General features: G+C 48.1%; 1 protein-coding gene across 5 annotated transcripts in view; it reads left to right on the forward strand.

The window, feature by feature from the left end:
* The window catches only part of GRAMD2A (GRAM domain containing 2A), a 439,501-nt gene that overhangs the window by 80,854 nt on the left and 335,111 nt on the right, over positions 1–23,536 (forward strand). Inside the window, exon 1 of one of the 5 annotated variants that reach the window (XM_069624654.1) lies at positions 12,529–12,829. The exons of 3 other annotated variants lie outside the window; for them this stretch is intronic. In XM_069624654.1, the coding sequence (XP_069480755.1) occupies positions 12,750–12,829 (80 nt within the window). In that variant the 5' untranslated portion in view covers positions 12,529–12,749. Of the gene's footprint in view, positions 1–12,528; positions 12,830–23,536 lie in introns of those variants that run through there. One more of the 5 variants, XM_069624652.1, reaches the window with a different exon arrangement.

Raw genomic sequence — 23,536 nt, forward strand, 5'->3', positions numbered from 1 at the left:
GAAAACTTTGAATCTCTGCACATGAGTGAACTAGATGTTAGAAATATTAGTATTATTATTATTATGTATTACTTGTTACGCACCCCCAGGGGTCTCAGTGTGCATGCTCAAGAAACAGACCAAAGGGATAGTCAATCGCATATGCGGCGTCAAAACAAATTAATTCAGAACACAGACAGGAAGACTAAATGCCAGGTACTGAATCCTTAGAAATCAAAAAGAAGGTTTTTATTGCCTTCTTAAATTTAAGAACACAAGGTATTGCTCAAAGTGTGGGTGGCAAATTGTTCCACACACTTGGTGCACAAACATTAAAGCTTGTTCCGCCAAAGCTATTCAAATTAAACTGTGGCTGGAGAAGCTTAGTAATCTCATTGGGAGCACCTTGTAGTCGATCAGCCAAGTAGGGAGCGTCATTTCCAGCCCTACATTTGTATGTCAAAGTGAGAATTTTATGTGAAATCCTCTGTGTAATAGGCAACCAGTAAAGGGATCTTCGTGCTTCAGACACGCGTTCTGACTTGTTCAGGGCTCAAACTGCCCTTACTGTGCCATTTCGAAGGATCTGCAGAGCTTTCAAATTGGTCTTGAATGTACTCATCAACAGACTGTTACAATAGTCAAGTTTTGAGTTGACAAGGGCACAAGCTAAGAGAGATCTATTATCCGCCAATAGCTATGGGCTGACCTGCTTCAGGAGTCTAGATAAACAGCAAGAGTTTATACAAATGGGGCTACAGGTATTATGCAGTCAGCCATCCTGTATTGGCAGTAACGTGACTCCAACTTCTTCAGGCGCGAAACTGACCCCACAATAAGCAGCTTGATCATAGTTGCCTTAGAATTCAAAGATTAGCTGTGTGTCATCAGCATAGTTGGTACACTTGAACCCAGAGCTAACAAAGAGCTTGAACACTGTGGGGGAGAGAAAGGTGCCCTGCAGAGCTTCTCATAGGAGTGGAGCAGGGGAGGCTCATTGCGACCCTGACCGACTGGGGGCTCAGAAAGGCTCTGATCCATTCAGATGCACTATCTAAGCAGTCCACAATCTAAAATGACCTGTTTAGCAGCAGAGTGTGGTCCTCAAGATCGCATGCTGCAGAAAGATCAAGTACGATTAACATGGGCACATGTTATGCTATGTTAATGGGCATTTGTATAGCGTCTTTCAGCATTGGTATGGTCTAAACGCGCTGTAGGTTAAATGCCCTCTGGGACCGGAGTCCAGGTCAGTGGAGATAGTCAGAGCAGTAAATCGTGCATGTGTGCATGCAGCTAGACCAACTTTCTCATGGTGGGTAGCTGTATTCTGATGCTGGAAGTAGTGTCCAGGGTATATGAGACAGGTAGTATGCATGCAGCTAGGACAAATTGTCATGGGGCTAGCTGCATTTTAGTGGAGGTGGTCCTAGTATGTGAGATTATGTGTGAAGCTCGGCCACATTTATCATGGGGGATAGCCGCATTCTAAAGGTTGTTGCAGTGTGCAAGGTGGCATATAGTTATGTGTGCAGCTAGGCCGAATGGATCATGGGGGATAGCTGCAGTCTAGTGTTGTAAGTGCTGAGTGGAAAGTCAGGGTAGTGGGAGGTAAGTGTGAGTATCTGCTGGTGGTTGGACGAGGCCTACCTCCCCCTGATTGCCTTCTTGTGCCTACTGAATTGACTATTCTCCCCTTAATTGGCATCTGGTGTGTCACATACCTCGAAGTCTAGTATGAACTCAGAAGTATCTGCAATACATGGCTTTACCTTCCCATGCCTAGTACTTCAAGCAAAGCTGTTTTAGGCCACCTCCCACCTGCTGTACAAGGCTGGTAGCTTCCAGGTGCAAAGGAACTCAGAATAATCTAGGTCCGGGCATTGCTAGGGCTGCTGAGTGCAGTAACAATGCTAACTTGCACAATCAGGTGAAAATGCAAATATTAGGCTATCCTACTCAATCAGGCGAAATGCAACAATAGGCCACCACACATGGCCAGGCAAAATACACACAACAAGAGACACACAACAGTGCGACTGGCCATTGTCAACAATTTCCAGGAGAATTGGCTTTTAAGTCAAGCAAGGCGGTTTCAATACTGTGCAAGGCACAGAAGCTAGACTGATGACTCCCAAGCAAGGAGTTGCTTTCGATGTGCTCCTGGAGCTGCAGGTTTGATATTTTGTCAAAGATCTTCAAAAGAAAGCGGACGTTGGTGATGGGGCGATAGTTACCAGCAACTTCGGATCTAAGTTTTCTTTTTTTAATAGTGGAGTTATCCAAGCTTCCTTCAGACAGGTAGGTATACGTACAGATAGGAAGGAGGAGTTTACGATGTTTGTAATCCAGGGTATGAGACAAGTTAGTGAGTCCTTGATTACATTGGCTGGGACAAGAAGTGGGCCTCAGGCCTAACATAATTTTATACACTGTACTTTTAGGTACTTGCTGGAATTGGAATTCATGGGAATTATATTATGTGTAACAGACGAGCTACCTCCAGATGTTATAATGGAGCTAGTACACAGCAAGCATTGTTTAGGCTCTCTAATGGCTAACTGGTGCTTCTCAATTTTCTTTATTCATTCATTCTTGATATTCTGGCACCAGGTATCACTTGTTATGAGGATGGGGTTAGCGGACTTTATCCCTTCTGGTTCCTTAAGCATACAGAAAGGTTCACGAGAGCTTGATTTTGAGTTCACAATTCTGGTGTTCTAATCCTCCTGTTCAGCTCACAGAATGGCTTCTGTATATCCCGCTGCTGCTTGGGTGTATGCAGTCTCGGTTTCAAGGCATTGGAACTTGAACCGATTTCTTTCACAGGTTCTTTTGATTTTCCTATGTAGGATTACTTCACTTCTAAACCAGGTATTTTTCTTGGTTTCAGTTTTTATGATCCAAGTTGTTTCTGGGGCCAACGTGTTAATAGCCTTCAAAGTTATCTGCTGAAACTCTGTAAGTAAGTCATCCTTGTTCAACGCTGAGATATGGTCGGCAAACCTAGGTTTGACATGGTTGTTAAATGCTTGGAATAACTTTCCTAGGTCGAAGGAGATCAAAAAGGGATCAGACCATGAGCATGGATTTAAGAGGCGATCATGATGTCATGAGCAAAGACCTAGTCGACATAGTGGGAAAATCCCATTGCAACATGGGCCGAGGTCAGGTTCAAATCCCCCAATACCACCATGTGTGTGGTTGGTTTCAAGGAATCCGCAAGCAAAGTCTTCCTCAAATAGTGGAGTTTTATGTGGCAGTCTATACAATAACAAGAAACTAATAGATGTGTTATAGTCCATACTCAGTTTAACAAGCGTGTTTTCTCAACCGTCAAGTATAGTAGTGTTTGTAATGTGCATTTTTAAGGAATCCTTAAAAATAATGGCTACTCCTCCTCCCTTGGCTCCTACCCGATTGGCTCTAAGAATTTGATAACCATCAGCGGTGGCTAGCAAGGCTGCATGTGTAGACGTTTCAATCACACAAAGACTATCCAATTCCGAGGTGACGATAAGATCAGCTAATTCAGTGGCGTGTTGTACAAAGCAGCGTGTATTAAGAGGGCAAGTTTCAACCTTGGAGGATCACAACATGATTTAGCAATGATATTGATTATGTTATCTTGTTTTACCAACGAGAAGTTGGTAGTAAGAGCATTCTTCACCTTGTTCCCTGTGTGAGAGCATTCTGACCCAGTAGCCGAGGGATGATCAATATCCCTCACGGTCCGAGTATTGGGTGATCAGACGTTCCTAATCTTTCCAGAGTCACCCTGGCAATTGAGCCTGTGACAAGGCTCCCTACGATATGATATGATAAGTTGTTTATAGTGCGCCTGTACACAAGTGTTTCTAGGCAGTACAAGACAAGGAAGGGAGCACAGAAGGAGGACAAAACAACAATATTAGTAGGCCTTGTGTCATTCAGATCTTGCGAGTGTTGCAGGGGTGAGGGAGAGAAGTGCCTGGGGGGTGAGGAGAGTGCAAGGTTACTAGTAAGTGCAGCTGGGAGGTGACTCATAAGTGCAGAGAGTCAGGGGACTGTAGGGTTGCAGTTAATATCCCCATGAGGATACTCAAAAATTTGTTTCAACCATGGAGAAGCACTAAAACCTGCATCAGAGGGGGGCAGTATAGAAACCAGTATATTGGTTCCCCGTTATGGAATTATCTAGACTTTGGTCCGATGAACCAATCTGAGATATGTAGCCACTGCAGAACTGGCGGCTTAAACTGCATGGGGCAGCTGTGTACTGGGGCAAGATGAAGTCAGCATGTAAAGAGTAATTCTCCCTCCCATCTGCAAAGAATGTCATTATATGCACCTCAGGCACTGGGCACTGAGCTAGTTAACTATCGACACTAGGGTGGGGTTCTAGAGAGGTTTTTGTCCTGGAACAGGTGCTGCACCGAGGGTGGACAATACCAGTTGAATTTCAGAGCAATAAAAAAAGTTGGAAACTCCATTTCAGCACAAACATATCTCTCAGTGGCATCGAGAACTTCATGGAGAATTGGATGATGTAACTTGGTGTTCGATTTGGCCTATGGTGATGAGTACTTCACGCGGGCCACAGAAAGTTCATACAAAATCATTTTGCTCTGATACGTAAAACCAACCTGACTACACAAACTGTTTCTTCAGCAGTGTCATTGTTTTGTGTTGTTTATCAGCACAGGGCCCTCTCCTACATATTTGCTGGACATGCTGCGTGATTCGGTCTTTCCGGCAAACAGAGTTATCATACATCAAACTTATAACAGGCCTTGATCTCGCACTGGGCACTGATAATGACCGTCATCACACAGTATCTGGTCCTCAATCTAGGTTGGCTTCCCACATGCTTGCCATGCAACTGACAACAGTTCATAACTGGAAAGCCTTGCCCCCCTCCCTCGTCCACCCCTCCAGACCGTCCTGGTGGTCCCAATATGGGATTTTTTGGCCATTGGAAATTTGACAACTACATGTTTTATTATTTTTGTTTTATGAATTGTTGATGTTTATGAATTTGATGTTTATGAATTTGTGATATTTGGTTAATGTGCTTAAAGTTTAAATTCAAGGAACACACAATAAATTCACACAAAAAAAGACAGCTACATTGCAGGAAAATTCCCACAGATACACATCTGCATGGCTGACCTTCTTTCAATTTGTTGAAGAATCAAACTATTTAATTACGGTGCCTAGGCCTAACATATTGAAATCACTCTCACAGTCTTGTTTCTTTAAGATTTTGTGGAATGGGGTGCTTGATGCTTCATCCTATTAACTGTGCAGCGGGATTGTCCGGGCCAGTCGGGTAATGGATTTAAGTAGTCAGATCCCATATAGTCATAGATTTTGTTTTGTTGTCTACATTTTAATTTACATTTTTTATTTTATTTTTTGTTGTCTAAATTTAACTCTTTTAAAAATGTTATGCTATTGCTGCAATCTTTTTTGTTGTTATTTTTTGTCTTTATTAAAAAATACTTTTCTGCCTTGGCACCTCCTTTAGCTTCGAGCCCCTGCTGGCATTGACGCCGAACTGCCGATAGCTATGATAGCCCTTTCTTGTTATTGTAAGGTACCCCTGTGATATGTACTGTACCCTGACCCTGTTCTTGCTTGTCTGTCTCAGCCGTTGTAAGTCAAGTCGTACTGTGCAATGATGTACAATGCCAAGTGTCGCAATAAATAACTTTTTTTTTTAAAACATGTTAAGCAATCACAAGCTTAGACATGAATAGGTTATGATGGTGGGCAGTTCTTTTTTTATGGCACTCGTTTGCCGGGCACTTTGGCGGAATGATCATATTCAGTGGTCAATGAATATTCTTCGGGATAGAGAACATTGAAAAAACAATCTTATTGCTGTGTCAAAAGCCAAACTTAAGAATCATGGCTGCCAGGCAATTATGCACGTCTATGCAAAAAGGATGAGCATGCCCGTCCTTGGCACTTAAGGGGTTAATAATGACTATTGAGCAGATGCGTTGCTAGGGGCGGGCTGAGGGGGCTATCGCCCCAGGTCTTTTGGTTGTAGCCCTGGATAGAAGCTCAGGGGCTACAACCAAAAGGCTAGCTAGCCCCCAGTCCCGACATTAGTGTAGTCCTGGATCTTTTGCCAGAACTAGCAACACCCATTCTATGAGAAATAGGCATGGCAAGGAGCAAGAGTCTTGATTTGCCTTACCACAGCTGTTTTGATCAAAGTCAGTTATGCTTCTTCAAACGGCCTGGTGAAAAATGCTTACTGTCATGGTCCCGTCAAATACATATTTTATTCTGCAGAGGGGAGGCCACTGGTGCCAGCAGAATACACATTCTAAGTTGGTTTTCTACTGCCACGAATAGTGGGAGGAGGTAAAATGCAGCGCATACTTATCTACGGCACTTTAAAATGATTACCTCTTGGCAGACGCATATCCTGGAGGCAAATTTAACCAAACGGATGCAGATGCATCGTAAACTGTATTTTACTCTAGTTACTGTGTAATACACACCCTGACCTATTATTTGAACAGTTTCCTTTATTTTGATACCCTATCCCACACTCTTTCTGTAATTAGTTGTAAGGAATTGGCAAAAAGGCTTTTCTTAGTATAGGCCTTTTTATTTTGACACAACGCCAGTAGGACTTCCATGTTTTATCAGTTGATGGTCGACGCTTGCTCGCATCTTAGATTTAGGTTTAGGTTAGGCATTTTTCCACCCTGCATTTATAGTTCAATAAACACCCTTGAACTGCGATCACGTGTGTCTGTCTTTACTGTTGCCACCATGAGTTCCTTACAGTCGGCCACTTGCTCAGAACTAATAATCTCAGTGAAAAGCTCTACCAAAATTGGAGCAAGAGGTGGACTGAAAACGGCATAGAATTCGATCGGGAAACCATCCGGCCCGGACACTTTCCAGGTGACATTAACCCCATACAGTGAGTGACTTGTGACTTCTTGTATTGGAATTTCACCATCTAAACAAAGGTTGTCATTGACACTTAATTTCGGGATATCAATATGTTCAAGAAACTCGATTATCTCATCATCAGCCACTGCCTCATCTTCGCCATACAGTGACACATAACATTTTCTAAATGCAGCACAAATATGCTTATTCTTCCTCAACAGTTGCACGTCACTTTCTGAAGAAAAAAAAAGGTATTTGCCTCCCCTTATCTCTACATTTCAGTCAATTGACTAACAAAGCCCCTAATCTATCCCCACACCCCCAAAATGTCTGTCTTGTGTAAAATATATATTTTTGAACCTTAGCACGTATCACTTTATCAAGGGGCCATTGTTTTAAACACCCACAGTCATGAGCTGATGGTGAACAGACCTTCAAATTGGATTTTTTTTTGCCTAACGTTTACTGTTATGTTGTCCAGACCCATAAACGTGTTTTGTTTGCTATTTAAAAAACGTAATGTGAGGTCGGCACCAGGGAACCAACCGGGTTGTGCGGACAGATGAGTAATCAAACAAAAGTAACAACAGAGGCGCTGTTCCAACAGAGGCGGGGCTTTTAAAAACAGTCTTTGACAAAACATTGCTGTGGTCTTATTCTACCCTCAAACGTTTGTTTAATAAAGTTTGATAAAGTTTAACTTTGAAAAAAAAATCGATTGATGTTTCCACAATTTTGCCCGAAAAAGGGTTTCCTTTTTAAAAATGTTTTCTTTTATTGTGATTGGCTAAAATGAAAAACGTATAAAATCATAATTCCAATAGATACAATCATTTTTCAAGTGTACTGTTATAATAATAAAAGCATTATACACAGAATAATACATACAATTTTTATAAAATGCTTCCATCGTAAATTCTGAAATAATAGCTCATGGAATGGCGATTGGTGGTAAAGTGGTGTAAATCCCCACTTTTGGAGTCCACAGGGATTTTTGGCAGTTTTCCCAAGTGCTGTAATTCTCTGAGGTAAATCCTCCAATTATTAGAGGTAATGTGGAATATTTACTTCCAGCTGTTTTCTGGAGGTGAATCCACTTTACCTTCAACTCAGAATTTGGCGGTGTGGTAAAAAGTGTTAGTAATTCTATTGCTGGCAAAAAAAGTGTCAGTAACAGAATTACCACCAAGGGACCGCACAATCGAATTCGTAATGAAGCCCTACACCTGACATTTTGACCGCAACACATGCCCGGAGTCCCACACCTGAAAAATAACAACCTTCAATAGTTCATACTTTTTTTTATGTAACCAAAGTGTTATTAATTTCAGCAATAGCCAAGTGCATGCACCACTGTGATTCAACAGATTTGGGAGTTAATTCCTGTTTTTGCTTTGCATTCTGGGACTTGTAGTCCTGGGTTTACAATGGGGAAATCCAGGACTCCAAGTCCTGGAATGCAAAGTAAAAACCGTGAGTGGGATAGCATCCCAAATGGAATGGGTCATGTTTACATGTTTTTATTATTATGAGGGTATTTATTGAGTGTGCACATAGCTTCGGGAAGCAATAGAGCGCTTTACAGTCAAAGGAAATAACACAGTGAGGGAAGCAAAGAAACAAGGGAGCAGGGAGTTAACAGGGGAGGGCTAGGGTTGGGTCATTTGGCAGCAAGGGATCTACCAGCATCCAGTGGAGGAAACAGTGGGGAGCAGATCACCCATTCCCAGGTCGGGTGGGGAGGAGGCTGTGAGGACCCAGTTGTTAGGGAGGAGAGATTTCTTGAAGAGGATGGTCTTGAGCTCCTTCCTGAACTGTAAAAGCGAGGGGATGAGTCTGATGTTAAAGGGGAAGAGGTTCCAGAGTCTTGAGGCGTAGACAGAGAAAGCCTGTCTTCTCTGCCTGTTTGCTTCACAAAAATATCAATGATGTAGGGGTGCATTTTTTCAACACAATTTTCATGCCCCCCCACCCCATCATTACAGTCAAAAGGTGGAATCTTATGCTTCCACATTCCCCCAAAAAATCTCTTAGCTTTTTTAAACAGAGCAGGTCATGAGAAATGTTAGAGGTGCATTTTTGTTAAAGTTACCAGATGACTGTCACCAGGCACACCGTGCCCTTGGCCTAAGCTTTCATTACTCTATAAATGATTAAATGGAAATTGGATTCTAAGGCCACGTCAAATGCAGGGCTACCAGATTTCTCTGTTATAAACCCACAGTCCATTTAACTCAATTGGAATGACCTAAAGCAACAACTCCCAGAATGCAATTTTTGGAGAAATAAAAACATAAGACTTGGGTAGTGTGTGTCTGGTGGCAGTGATGGCGTCAGGGCCTTTCAACGTTTTCAGTTGAAAGGGGCCTCGAGTCTCAGGGGCCACACCGGCAACCGCCTCCATGTTGCCATTCAGCAGTCTTATAACAGGCAATATATGCCTTTCTGTGTTACTTTTGTTATGGGGCTTTAAATGTGTGCGTTGCAGCCCTCGAATTACAAGATGAGTTTGCTGGAGCCTTTCTGGCCATCACTTGCCTCGGGGTATATTAGGGTGACCAGATAAAAAAACAAAAAAAAACGGGACAGGCAATCCGCATAGAAGTAGGACTACAGTAAACACAATAAGTAAGCACAAACAGGACTCTGATAAAACTGTAGTACTACTTCTATGTCAGTGGCCTGTTACAGCGGTGTGTTCACAGGCACACAATACTCATTGGAGGAGAGCAGCCAGGTAATGCAAAGGGGAGGAAATGCGGGGGTCAATGGGGTGTGGGGTGAAAAGCGTTTACAAGATCAGGAAGAGCAGCGCCAGGCCCGATTTCAAGATTTCTTAATCGGTTCCTGGCAAACCCGGGACGGTAGCCACCAGTCCCTCAAATCCTGGGACAGGGGTTTAAAATTCCCGAAACGCTTGGTATGTCGGGACCAAAGGGTATCAGGACAGTCCTGACAAAACAGACGTCCAGTCACCCTAGGTATATAGAAGTGTGACCACCTCATTGCATTTTAACACCGGTTCCTCCACATCAGCCACTTACTGACAAGAAGGATTTACATCTTCTCAGTGTGCATTTAGTGTTTCAGCTCCCTGCTGGCTGGCCGTCTCAGGATAATCGTCAGCTGTTGACGCCCGGCTCTAATTGTTTGTCTCCATTATAATTAAGGCTTCCAGTTTTCCGTTTTTAATAATTTTTACACATAAATACAGACGGAAATCAATTTGCTTTCTGTCTGTATCTATGTATAAAAATTGGGAAAAAAATGAAAAACAGGTCCTTCTGTCTGGTTCTCTATGATGTCACTCATGCATCGCAGGCCAATCACATTGCAGATTGGCAGCATGGAGAGTATAAAAGTTGTATACAAGTAGCATTAAAGTTCTTCAATTGCTGGCAACATATATCTTAAGTCAGCAGCAGTCACAGGAGCAACTGTTTGTTTTTAGGGAAAAATTGAGCTAGCATTTCTTTGCGATATGGCTGCATATGGGCTTTCATGAATGCATTTTTTATTAAATACAGGTATACAGTGCATACAGGTATCCCTTACATTTGAATTCCTCCCGCCGAGGCTCTCTCCTTCTTGAGTCGTTTTCCGATGACGCACTGGACTGGCTGTCCGGCCTGTGATTGTTCTACCAGGTAGGGTACTTACCGTCTGGGTGGCCCTTTGGACCTGGAGCTTGTTTTCTTGCTTGAGCTCTATTCTATCGGCATTCTTACTGGTGCTTGTCCCTCTTGCCCCCATCTCTCTCGGTCTACGATGAGGTGGCTCCTAGTATTGGCTTGCAACCCTTGGGGGACTTTGCAGCGGTCTCCCTCTGCTTGGCGTTGGCTTGCCACTGCCCCGTGCACCGCGTGCTTGACTGCATTACATGCGGCACACAGCCTTGAATGGCTGTCCCCCTCCGCAGGCTGAGCATTGCTGGCCAATGGCAGGGCAAGTGCCTTCATGGGGAAATTCGTAGCCAGCGGTAGCAGAATGGCTTCCCCTGGGCTTTCTGCATTGGCATCACATCCATTTTGTGAACAGTCTCAGATTTACCTTCAGTGATTTTGATGTCATTCAGGCCATCCACCTGGAGTGCTAAGGCCGCATCCGATCTTGCCAGGTGAAGGATCTCTTCCGATGATCGTGGTTTCTGGAGTGGCCATCTCCTGAAGTCTGCACACGCACATCCTGCGATGGTCTGAGACTGCAAGGCTTCATCGTTAGAGTAGTTGTTGAAGTCGCAGTGCTTTACAGGCACATCACATATGTGTTCATTGATTAGCCCCTCAGCTGTTTTGTCGTGTGGAACACCTGGCGTTCGTAATCCACATCGGTGTGGGGCATAAAGTAATCAGTGTGGGGCGTGAGTGCTGCCTTTAGTTTGCCGCAGGTACCAGTGGACCTGCTGGACAGATCGTCCACTGAATCTCTCACATTTGGGCCAATGGAGAGGGTGAACAGGGTGTGCTTTATTTTCCTACCTCAGGGGTCCTATGGCTCTTATGTAGACTTCAAAGTCCCTAACCCATCGTTTACAGCTTGTCCCAGACACGGTCGCGACACGTGGTGGAGCTGTGAGCGTTGTGCTGTAGAGGGAATCGGTGGGCAGGCACGGGCAGTGCACTCACGCACTCGACTCACGGAGTAGGCCGCTCTCCGCTCTCCGGGTCATGCAGCGCCACGTGGTGTCATCACGGCCGACGCAGTATTACGAACTGGATACCCAGCAGGAAAGGGATGCAGCACTGTGGGTGCTTGCCCACCAGATCCCCGACCCGGGATTGCGATCAATGCTTGAGGCCGCCCGCCTCCCTCCATTTTGATGTCCCACCAGAGACGGCAGCTAATGCGGTATACGCGCGGATCCCCCACACGGCTCCCCAAACCAAAGAGGAGCGGAAACCAGGAGTATGCCATACAGTGACTTTGTTCTTTCAACCCATTCTCCAAACAGAACATCCCATCCAACACCCGCCCCTTCCGCCCCCACCTCTCCTTGTCGTCCCTTTCTCGGCCGCGTCACAACATCACAGGCCCCCACACATCTGAAGTTGGTGGATTACTACTCCCTTCTTCCCCAGCAGCCAAGCGTAGGACACTGCCACACGTGCACCTGTGTGCTTTCCCCCTCTTCACATATGTGCGCGTGTGTGACTGCCATGTCCTCCTGCACACGGGTCCCTACTCAATCCCCGTGTGACTCCCTCATTCTTATGCAGGTGTCTGACTCCCTCCTTCTTTTTTTTTAATGTACTATATCATATTGACTTTAACAAAACAACAGGTAAACACAGTAGGGCGTGAAACACGCCAGTGAGCGACCAGAGAGCAATTCCGGGCAAACCGTCACTTTACACGGGATTATGAACACGAGACTGTCTGGCCGTCCTCAGTAGCAAGAATTCACAGGAACAAGTCACGAAATAGGCGGCGACTCCCTCGTCCTCATGCCACGGTGTTGCGCGCATGATGCGTTCAGGTGTCAGTGACTCTCCTTCACGTGCAGCTCCTCATCCGAGAGGGCTGACAGGAGTGACGTGCTCACGTGGGTGTGGGAGTGGGAGCGGCAGCCGGCCTCTCCTCTCCTCCTGTCCTGTCACCCAGTCTCAGGGCCCTTCCTGTGAGGGGAGTGGAGCTCAGCCCCTCCCCGTCAGCTGAGGGAGCCCCGACCTGCCGCGCCGCCCTCAGGGAGCCGCTGCAGGATCCTCACTCTCCTGGGTAGAGAGTCCAAAAGCCCCCCCCCCTCCCCCTCCCCCGAGATGTAGGTGTGGAGCGCGGGCCATCCGCAGGTGGTAACACCTCAATGGCCCACCCCCGGTCTTCTTAAGAGGGGGGTGTGCCCGACCAGGCGCCACTCGGCTCCCCCGGGGTCCATGGAAGTGCTTCAGGATGAAGGCGTAGATGCGTGGACCAGGGGCCAGAACATGTCTAACGAGGGACCCCCGGACAGGCTGTGAGTACAGAGGGGCTTTAGGCTGCGCATTCCAGGCACGTGTCAAATCTGGACACGGTTCTGTGGGGCTGGGTGCACAGTGGCATGACTGCGGCGTGCAGGTGGTCGGGTGGGATGCCTTGCTGAAGTGGGGAATTATGCAATGCATGGCTCCAGTCTGGGGGGGGGGGGGTACTGCTAGCTAAGGGGTGTGTGCCTTCCCTCACGGTGTGAGGATGACCCCACAGGCTGCATGGATGGCGACGATAAACGTGTGTGAGGGGTGAGGATGGGATGGCATGCCTGGCTGCAGGTGGCAAGGGTGGCATGGCTGGCCTCAGAGCGATAGGGTGGCATGACTGGCCGCAGCGAGTGGAGTTGACATTACTGGCTATGGCGAGTGGTGAGGATGGCATGCATGGCTGCAGATGGCAAGGGTGCCATGGCTGGCCCCAGAGCGATAGGGTGGCATGACTGGCTGCAGCGAGTGGAGTTGATATTACTGGCTATGGTGAGTGGTGAGGATGGCATGCATGGCTGCAGATGGCAAGGGTGGCATGGCTGGCCCCAGAGCGATAGGGTGGCATGACTGGCTGCAGCGAGTGGAGTTGATATTACTGGCTATGGTGAGTGGTGAGGATGGCATGCATGGCTGCAGATGGCAAGGGTGGCATGGCTGGCCCCACAGCGATAGGGTGGCATGACTGGCTGCAGCAAGTGGAGTTGATATTACTGGATATGGTGAGTGTCAAGGATGGCATGCCTGGCTGTGGGTGGCATGGCTGGCCCCAGAGCGATAGGGTGGCATGACTGGCCGCAGCGAGTGGAGTTGATATTACTGGCTATGGTGAGTGGCGAGGATGCATGCCTGGCTACAGATGGCAAGGGTGGCATGGCTGGCCCCAGAGTGATAGGGTGGAGTTCATATTACTGGCTTTGGTGAGTGGCGAAGATGGCATGCCTGGCTACAGATGGCAAGGGTGGCATGGCTGGCCCCAGAGCGACAGGGTAGCATGACTGGCTGCAGCGAGTTCAGTTGATATTACTGGCTATGGTGAGTGGCGAGGATGGCATGCCTGGCTACAGATGACAAGGGTGGCATGGCTGGCCCCAGAGCGACAGGGTGGCATGACTGGCTGCAGCAGTGGAGTTGATATTACTGGCTATGGTGAGTGGTGAGGATGGCATGCATGGCTGCAGATGGCAAGGGTGGCATGGCTGGCCCCAGAGCGATAGGGTGGCATGACTGGCTGCAGCGAGTGGAGTTGATATTACTGGCTATGGTGAGTGGTGAGGATGGCATGCATGGCTGCAGATGGCAAGGGTGGCATGGCTGGCCCCACAGCGATAGGGTGGCATGACTGGCTGCAGCAAGTGGAGTTGATATTACTGGATATGGTGAGTGTCAAGGATGGCATGCCTGGCTGTGGGTGGCATGGCTGGCCCCAGAGCGATAGGGTGGCATGACTGGCCGCAGCGAGTGGAGTTGATATTACTGGCTATGGTGAGTGGCGAGGATGCATGCCTGGCTACAGATGGCAAGGGTGGGATGGCTGGCCCCAGAGTGATAGGGTGGAGTTCATATTACTGGCTTTGGTGAGTGGCGAAGATGGCATGCCTGGCTACAGATGGCAAGGGTGGCATGGCTGGCCCCAGAGCGACAGGGTAGCATGACTGGCTGCAGCGAGTTCAGTTGATATTACTGGCTATGGTGAGTGGCGAGGATGGCATGCCTGGCTACAGATGGCAAGGGTGGCATGGCTGGCCCCAGAGCGACAGGGTAGCATGACTGGCTGCAGCGAGTGGAGTTGATATTACTGGCTATGGTGAGTGGCGAGGATGGCATGCCTGGCTACAGATGGCAAGGGTGGCATGGCTGGCCCCAGAGCGACAGGGTGGCATGACTGGCTGCAGCGAGTGGAGTTGATATTACTGGCTATGGTGAGTGGCGAGGATGGCATGCCTGGCTACAGATGGCAAGGGTGGCATGGCTGGCCCCAGAACGACAGGGTGGCATGACTGGCTGCAGCGAGTGGAGTTGATATTACTGGCTATGGTGAGTGGCGAGGATGGCATGCCTGGCTACAGATGGCAAGGGTGGCATGGCTGGCCCCAGAACGACAGGGTGGCATGACTGGCTGCAGCGAGTGGAGTTGATATTACTGGCTATGGTGAGTGGCGAGGATGGCATGCCTAGCTACAGGTGGCAAGGGTGGCATGGCTGGCCCCAGAGCGACAGGGTGGCATGACTGGCTGCAGCAAGTGGAGTTGATATTACTGGATATGGTGAGTGTCAAGGATGGCATGCCTGGCTGTGGGTGGCATGGCTGGCCCCAGAGCGATAGGGTGGCATGACTGGCCACAGCGAGTGGAGTTGATATTACTGGCTATGGTGAGTGGCGAGGATGCATGCCTGGCTACAGATGGCAAGGGTGGCATGGCTGACCCCAGAGTGATAGGGTGGAGTTCATATTACTGGCTTTGGTGAGTGGCGAAGATGGCATGCCTGGCTACAGATGGCAAGGGTGGCATGGCTGGCCCCAGAGCGACAGGGTAGCATGACTGGCTGCAGCGAGTTCAGTTGATATTACTGGCTATGGTGAGTGGCGAGGATGGCATGCCTGGCTACAGATGGCAAGGGTGGCATGGCTGGCCCCAGAGCGACAGGGTAGCATGACTGGCTGCAGCGAGTGGAGTTGATATTACTGGCTATGGTGAGTGGCGAGGATGGCATGCCTGGCTACAGATGGCAAGGGTGGCATGGCTGGCCCCAGAGCGACAGGGTGGCATGACTGGCTGCAGCGAGTGGAGTTGATATTACTGGCTATGGTGAGTGGCGAGGATGGCATGCCTGGCTACAGATGGCAAGGGTGGCATGGCTGGCCCCAGAACGACAGGGTGGCATGACTGGCTGCAGCGAGTGGAGTTGATATTACTGGCTATGGTGAGTGGCGAGGATGGCATGCCTGGCTGCAGATGGCAAGGGTGGCATGGCTGGCCCCAGAACGACAGGGTGGCATGACTGGCTGCAGCGAGTGGAGTTGATATTACTGGCTATGGTGAGTGGCGAGGATGGCATGCCTGGCTGCGGGTGGCATAGCTGGCCCCAGAGCGATAGGGTGGCATGACTGGCCGCAGCGAGTGGAGTTGATATTACTGGCTATGGTGAGTGGCGAGGATGGCATGCCTGGCTACAGATGGCAAGGGTGGCATGGCTGGCCCCAGAGCGACAGGGTGGCATGACTGGCTGCAGCGAGTGGAGTTGATATTACTGGCTATGGTGAGTGGCGAGGATGGCATGCCTGGCTACAGATGGCAAGGGTGGCATGGCTGGCCCCAGAGCGACAGGGTGGCATGACTGGCTGCAGCGAGTGGAGTTGATATTACTGGCTATGGTGAGTGGCGAGGATGGCATGCCTGGCTACAGATGGCAAGGGTGGCATGGCTGGCCCCAGAGCGACAGGGTGGCATGACTGGCTGCAGCAGTGGAGTTGATATTACTGGCTATGGTGAGTGGCGAGGATGGCATGCCTGGCTACAGATGGCAAGGGTGGCATGGCTGGCCCCAGAGCGACAGGGTGGCATGACTGGCTGCAGCAGTGGAGTTGATATTACTGGCTATGGTGAGTGGCGAGGATGCATGCCTGGCTACAGATGGCAAGGGTGGCATGGCTGGCCCCAGAGCGACAGGGTGGCATGACTGGCTGCAGCGAGTGGAGTTGATATTACTGGCTATGGTGAGTGGCGAGGATGGCATGCCTGGCTACAGATGGCAAGGGTGGCATGGCTGGCCCCAGAACGACAGGGTGGCATGACTGGCTGCAGCGAGTGGAGTTGATATTACTGGCTATGGTGAGTGGCGAGGATGGCATGCCTGGCTACAGATGGCAAGGGTGGCATGACTGGCTGTGGGTGGCATGGCTGGCCCCAGAGCGATAGGGTGGCATGACTGGCTGCAGCAGTGGAGTTGATATTACTGGCTATGGTGAGTGGCGAGGATGCATGCCTGGCTACAGATGGCAAGGGTGGCATGGCTGGCCCCAGAGCGACAGGGTGGCATGACTGGCTGCAGCAGTGGAGTTGATATTACTGGCTATGGTGAGTGGCGAGGATGGCATGCCTGGCTACAGGTGGCAAGGGTGGCATGGCTGGCCCCAGAGCGACAGGGTGGCATGACTGGCTGCAGCAGTGGAGTTGATATTACTGGCTATGGTGAGTGGCAAGGATGGCATGCCTGGCTACAGATGGCAAGGGTGGCATGGCTGGCCCCAGAGCGACAGGGTGGCATGACTGGCTGCAGCAGTGGAGTTGATATTACTGGCTATGGTGAGTGGCGAGAATGGCATGCCTGGCTACAGATGGCAAGGGTGGCATGGCTGGCCCCAGAGCGACAGGGTGGCATGACTGGCTGCAGCAGTGGAGTTGATATTACTGGCTATGGTGAGTGGCGAGGATGGCATGCCTGGCTACAGATGGCAAGGGTGGCATGGCTGGCCCCAGAGCGACAGGGTGGCATGACTGGCTGCAGCAGTGGAGTTGATATTACTGGCTATGGTGAGTGGCGAGGATGCATGCCTGGCTACAGATGGCAAGGGTGGCATGGATGGCCCCAGAGCGATAGGGTGGCATGACTGGCTGCAGCAGTGGAGTTGATATTACTGGCTATGGTGAGTGGCGAGCCTTTTTGTCTCCCAGGGAATTAGAAAACCAGAGTTGAAATGCATATGTATACGTTTGAGGGCCACAATGGCAACGAAGATAACTCAGTGGGTTAAGTACGTGTTGCAGAGATTTGTTTTATCATGACACAGATCATACTTAATATCAACTCTTGGCAAGGCTCCAGGGAATGAGAAACTTGAGTATATAAACTTTTATAACAGCAACCCCTGCTCCGCTATAAAACCACGTGCCTGCAGCAGAACGTGTTGAAAAAGACCAACATAGCATATGCGTGCAGGATTAAAGTCTGACCCCCCGCCCCTCCCAAATTACTGCAGCTGGGTCCATCATAGCAATATATGAAGCACCCGCACCCCCAGAGAAGTGCATCGTGCGTTACTCGGGAGAAGTGCTTAGGTGACCGAATTGAAAGCGCTGACATTCTGGCATTGCCACGTGATGCTGGATAGATATTCTCACTGTGCCATATTTGCTTAGAAGTGTATATCACATGTTGGTGGCATTCTTTAGCCAACCGCCTGCACTTTCATGTCACGAGGGTCGTTTGAGAGTGGTAGGGGACCTAGATGGGAGAAAGTCGACCACGTATCACTGGCAAGCTTTGCGCTTTGTGGAATTTCAAATGATGCTCTTAAGAGCAATCTGCAGGGCTGTGTCAAACAATGACTTTAAGCATGAGACTTTAACGCACATTTTCTTTTGTTGGGTATATTTAAATCTTAAAAATACAATAGTAAATACCAGATGTGAGCTTAAAAAAGAACACGATTTCTCATCAGTTTGTATTATAGTACCTGTAGATGTCCATTTAAGATGTACAAGGAGCATGGCTGATTTGGGTTTATTTGACCTAGAACATTTGATCTAATCACATTTGATCAAATTTATTTGACCTTTTTTTGGTCTAAAATGCGGGGGGAGACGGCCTGTAACTCACCCCTACTTCCCCTCAACCTAATCTATATCCTTACCCACCCCCATATATATATTTTATTTAAATGTGACCGAAAAAGGTCGAAAACATTCGATCAAATGTTGTAGGTCAAATGTTTTTAGTTCAATTATGCTAATGCCGCATGGCTGCATCTTTATTTTAATCTAAAAAATGTTCTGAACTTTATTTTTTAATATAGTCATGTTGTTTTATCATGCGATATATGAACTTTATAAGTTGGGACTGCACAACGGGTTATTATTTTAGTTCTTGGAAGTCAAACATTTACAAATCAGTGCACAAATCAGTGCACCAAGGGGGCCAAGTACCAAAATTGCCAACTTGGCGTAAGTTTCAGCCTCACCACTTAATCACGTTTTTCCATCCTGGACAACTCATTTATCACCTCATTGTGCCTAAACGGTCAAAATTGTTAGTCTATATATATCTTTATAAATTGTCAGTGCGTAAGAGTGATTTAGTTCTCAGGGTATGATTGTCAAAAAATGGTCCCTCCTGGTTCAACTGGTTCTAGTGCTGCTTCTTACATAATCGCAGTAATAATTTGCACACCACAAATTCATCTGTTTCTTGGCTCACTCATTGCGACACCGCGTGAAAAGCCACCACCCGCTTCCAAGACCGGTCAGTGTTGGAATATTTGCCCCGGATCCGGTCACTTCTGATGTGCTATATGCAATTTTTGCGTTGTTTCCAATCTGTCTCCCGTGTCCATGCTTGAGCACTCTCACATTGCATGAAGCTGATCACGTGAGGTCTGCGCCTATGCTGGGGTATGTGTTCCATATTCATACAGCTACTGCTCTGTGTGTTGCATCTGTACTGCAGCCTGCACACCAGCCCCGTAGGTGCTTGCGTTAGAATGTGCTCTGCACATTTGCCAGAAGGGAAGTGGGCTCGTGTTGTCCTCTGTCACTCGCCTATTTATGCTATACTCTACCACCTCCGTTCTCTCCCACTCCCTTGATCCTCCCGTATTTCCCCCACGCCTTTCATTTTATTTATTTATTGATTGATTTAATTGGGCATTTGTAAGGTGCTTATACAGCAAGAATTGGGTTTCAAAGCGCCCACAAGGCAAAAGTGGAGGGAACAATACAAGACAATGGAATAAAAATGACAATGAAAAGCAAATGACAATAGCGGTCCTACAAGGTCTCGTGACATTCAGAGCGTGCAAGTACAGAGAGAGGGGACAGGAGTAAGTGCTGGCGATTCTCACATGGGGGGAAATGCCACAGAGCCAGTTGCAAGGCAACAGGTAAGTGCGAGGCAGTGAGCACCCGGTAAGAGTGGGGACACCCGCCAATACAATAAGAGCAGACCTGAGAAAAACAGGTCAGTGTGGGCCTGACGGCAAGTGCAGGGGGAGGGCGGATGCTGTAGACAATTGGACAGAAGGCCAATGCCCAGTAGGACTCTTAAAGGCCCAGGCCGCCAATCTCAGCAACTGAGGGGTTTAGCACAGGAGGGAAAGAGGGAAGCAGGAGGAGAAAAGGAAAGTCTTGAGACGCTTGTGGAACTTGAGGAGATCCGGCTCGAGACATAGAGAAAGAGGGAGGCTCTTCCAAAGGAGGGAGCCAGCTGAGGAAAGGGAGCAGCCGCCCGCTCTCAGCTTAGAGAAGCTCTCGACAAGCAGAGAGATGGAGCCACAGGATCAGAGGGATCCGGAAGGAGAGTATTTGGTCAGAGCGAGTTGCCGATGGCGTGGTTCCCGGCCCCAGACAGCCTAATGGATGAGGCAGAGGGGTTTAAATGGGATCCTTGCAGCAACCGGAGCCAGTTGAGAGATTTTAGGGCTGGAGAGATACGGTCCCCGTGCTTGAGGCCAATGATAAGTCTTGCAGCCCTGTTCTGGATTAGTTGGTGGGGCGGAGAGAAGAGGAAGGTAGATTAAGGAAGAGGCTGTTGCAATAGTTCAGCCTGGAGAGTACGAGAGCTCTGGGGTCATTGAGCTTCTGGGGAAAGGTGAGGAAAGGGAGAATGCCTCTGAAGAGGTGAAGTTGGAAATGGGCCTTCTTGGCAATGTCTAAGATGTGAGGAATGAAAGAGAGAGAGGAGTCGACGATGACTCCAAGGTTTCTGGCTTCAGAGGGGGGGAAGCCCATAGAGGGTGGCCAGAGTGTAGGGAGGAAAGAGGGAACAGGAGTCCTCATAGGAAGGATCTCAGTCTTGCTGGCATTGAGATACAGATCCTTAGAGGTGCACCACGACTGGATAGCAGAAAGGCAATCAGGAATGACGCAGGAAGTAGAAAGAGAGGCAGTAGGGTGTTTGAAGAAAGGTTTGGTGTCATCTGCATAACACTGGAAATGCGGGGAAAAGGTGGACATAAGGGGCAGAAATCAGCGAGTGCTGGGGCAAGGGAACAGATGTTGTCCTTAATATTTCTGGGAGAACAGGTGGGGAGGGGTTGTTTGGAAGAGACATTCATAGAGCGGACAACTCTAGTGACCTTGTCCGATCTGATGGGAGAGAAGGAGGTGAGAGTGGATGGGCAGGAGGAGAGGTCAAGGGTGGCAGTGAGATGGGTTGGTGAAGGGGAGGAAGAGAGAGAAGTCAGGATGTCCTCAGTTTTCAAAGTGAAGTGGGTGGCCAGTGCAGTGCAGAGGGCCTAGGAAGGAAGAGGCAAAGTAGAGACTGTGGATGGATTGGCTAGTTCCTTGCAGATTGTGACGAGTTCAGCCATGTTGGTAGAAGCTCCAGAAATGCGGGCCTGGTTGTGAGCCCTCTTCTTGGAGCAAATGGCGAGACGATGTTGTCTTTGGAGTAGGCGACAGGCCAGTTTATCACAGGATGAACTTGAGGTCTGCCACTTCCGTTCCGCAGCTCTGCACATGCGTTTCAGGGCTGCTAAATCATAATCGTAACAATTGTTATGCTTGGTGACAGGTTTCAGGCAGATCCTCATGACAGAGGCAAGAAGGAATGCCTCATCCCTTCGCCTAGTCCCTCCATCCCTCACCCATGTCTCAATACTCTCCAACTTACTATATTTCCCCACAACGTCTACACTTCCTTTATCAACTATCATTTATTTCCTCTGTCCCCTCTCACACCCATGAGCCATTCTCCTCGTTGCTGTATCATTTCCCACAAATGAATCTCCCAAATTCTTCACCCCCTCTCCCAACCATTCTTGCATTTCTTTTGTCCTCCTTCCACTTTCTTTACCCTCTCTTGAATGTCTCTTCCTCTGCCCCTCTCTCATGTCTTGTATTCTCTCTCCCTTATGTCCTTGCCAAGTCATTCCTTCCATCTTCTCTCCCATTTCAGTTCAATCCTTTCCCGTGTCTATATCTCTTAGTCGTTGTCGTTGCCCACACCCCTCCCACTCCTGTACAAATACCAAATTAATGTTCCTGCTATGACAGTTAATCCAATTTCTTAGAAACATTTATTACAAATGCAAAACTCCATACAATTCATGAGGCTAAAATAGCAACACATATGTTCAAAGCACTTTGGCTTAAAGCGCTATATATACTAAATAAACATAAAGTCTTAACAGATAAAGACCACGACATTGAATTTAAAGTTTCAGCACATTCTCCTTTACAAACGCCGACTTCAGGACCAATCTAAATCTCTATATGTATAATATCTTATGCGTAGCATTCTAATTAATCGATTACATCTAATAACAAACAGATAAAAGATTGAGTTAACGCAGTTAATATGTCCCACTCCATCTGCAACTCATCTATTTAAGTGTTAGCAGATTAGTTAAGCCTCCATGTCTACTCACCAAATGAAAGTCAGTGAAACAAACAAAGACGTCGCCGACAAACAACAACCATTATTCTGTTCAGCTCATCAAGTTCCTTCTATCCATGTTGAATAGATCCCCAGACAAAGACGACACATAGCTGGATTATTCCTATTACTAACAATCGCTTCTGCCTTGGTAAGGAGAAATAAAGACACCCATGTGCTTCCTCCACCAGCTCTACAACCCCCTCACCCCCTTCCTCTTCCTTTGTGGCCTCTCCCACCCCTCTTCCCTCTTAGACTTCAAATGTCCCCTTTTACTTCCTGTCTCCTCTGATATTTCTACTGCGCCCAGTCCCATTTCCTCTACCCCATCTCACATTCCCTTCCCCTTTGCTGTACTGCTCCTGTTTTATGTTTCATTGCCTCTTTTGTTGCTTGTGATAATTACCCTCATACTGACACAATTGTTGGCAGTGGCGATTGTAACCTTAACTCTTTTTGCAAGCTTTTTGTTTATTTCTCCAAAGAATCTCTTCCTTGCTTAATGACGAAAAGGGTATTACATTGTGTTTTCTCGTTGAGCCGAAGTATTTGTTTTACAGAAGGATTGTGTTGGGACGTTAAGTAAGAGGGTGAGTTGAAAGCATGTTTGTGAGTAACCTTCACACTGTTGAAAACGAATTGATCTCCATTATGCTTCTAGTTTGTTGTCGGCGGAAGTTGGATGTTTGAGGTGAATTGTGGGTTTCTGATTGGCTGGGGAATTGTGGTTTTCAGAATGTGTGAGCAGGGGGATTCTGGAATGTCAACCGCCCAGACAGCAGCTTAATCCAGCAGCTCCTGCTCCCTTCTTTGTCTGTGGATTTTGAAGTCACTAGGCCTCTGACAAGGGGTAATCTGAGTAAAAAGAAGATTGAGGTGCCTGAGAATCCCACCCCGAAGCCATCCAAACAAGGGGATGAACTGGAGGAAACCAGTGGCATTAGTGTGGTAATAAGCCCCTCGCCGCTGGGCCATTACTGCCTAATGGTAAGTAATGCCAGTAATGGCCCGCCGGCGAGGGGCTTATTGCTATTAGTATTCCAGGGTTTTTAGCCCCGGGATACTAATGGTGTTATATTTTTCAATCAGCATTTGTTTGTTACCAACTGTCTCACTGCACTTACTTGTTACTGAATGCCTTTCTGCAGTCTCACGTGGAACGCTTCAAAAACAGATATTCTCTTTCTCCAGTCTTCCTAAACCATCCCTACTCTTCCCTCTCCTATCTTCTTCACACGTGACCACCTTGCTCCCTCGCCCATGGCTTGCCACCTTGGGGTCCTCGAATAGCGAATTTCGGCTGCAAAAATGTGTCACTGCCACTGACTCTGCTG

Source organism: Ambystoma mexicanum, chromosome 11 (genome assembly GCF_040938575.1).
Source record: "Ambystoma mexicanum isolate Mex_15411 chromosome 11, UKY_AmexF1_1, whole genome shotgun sequence".
Classification (NCBI taxonomy): Eukaryota; Metazoa; Chordata; class Amphibia; order Caudata; family Ambystomatidae; genus Ambystoma; species Ambystoma mexicanum.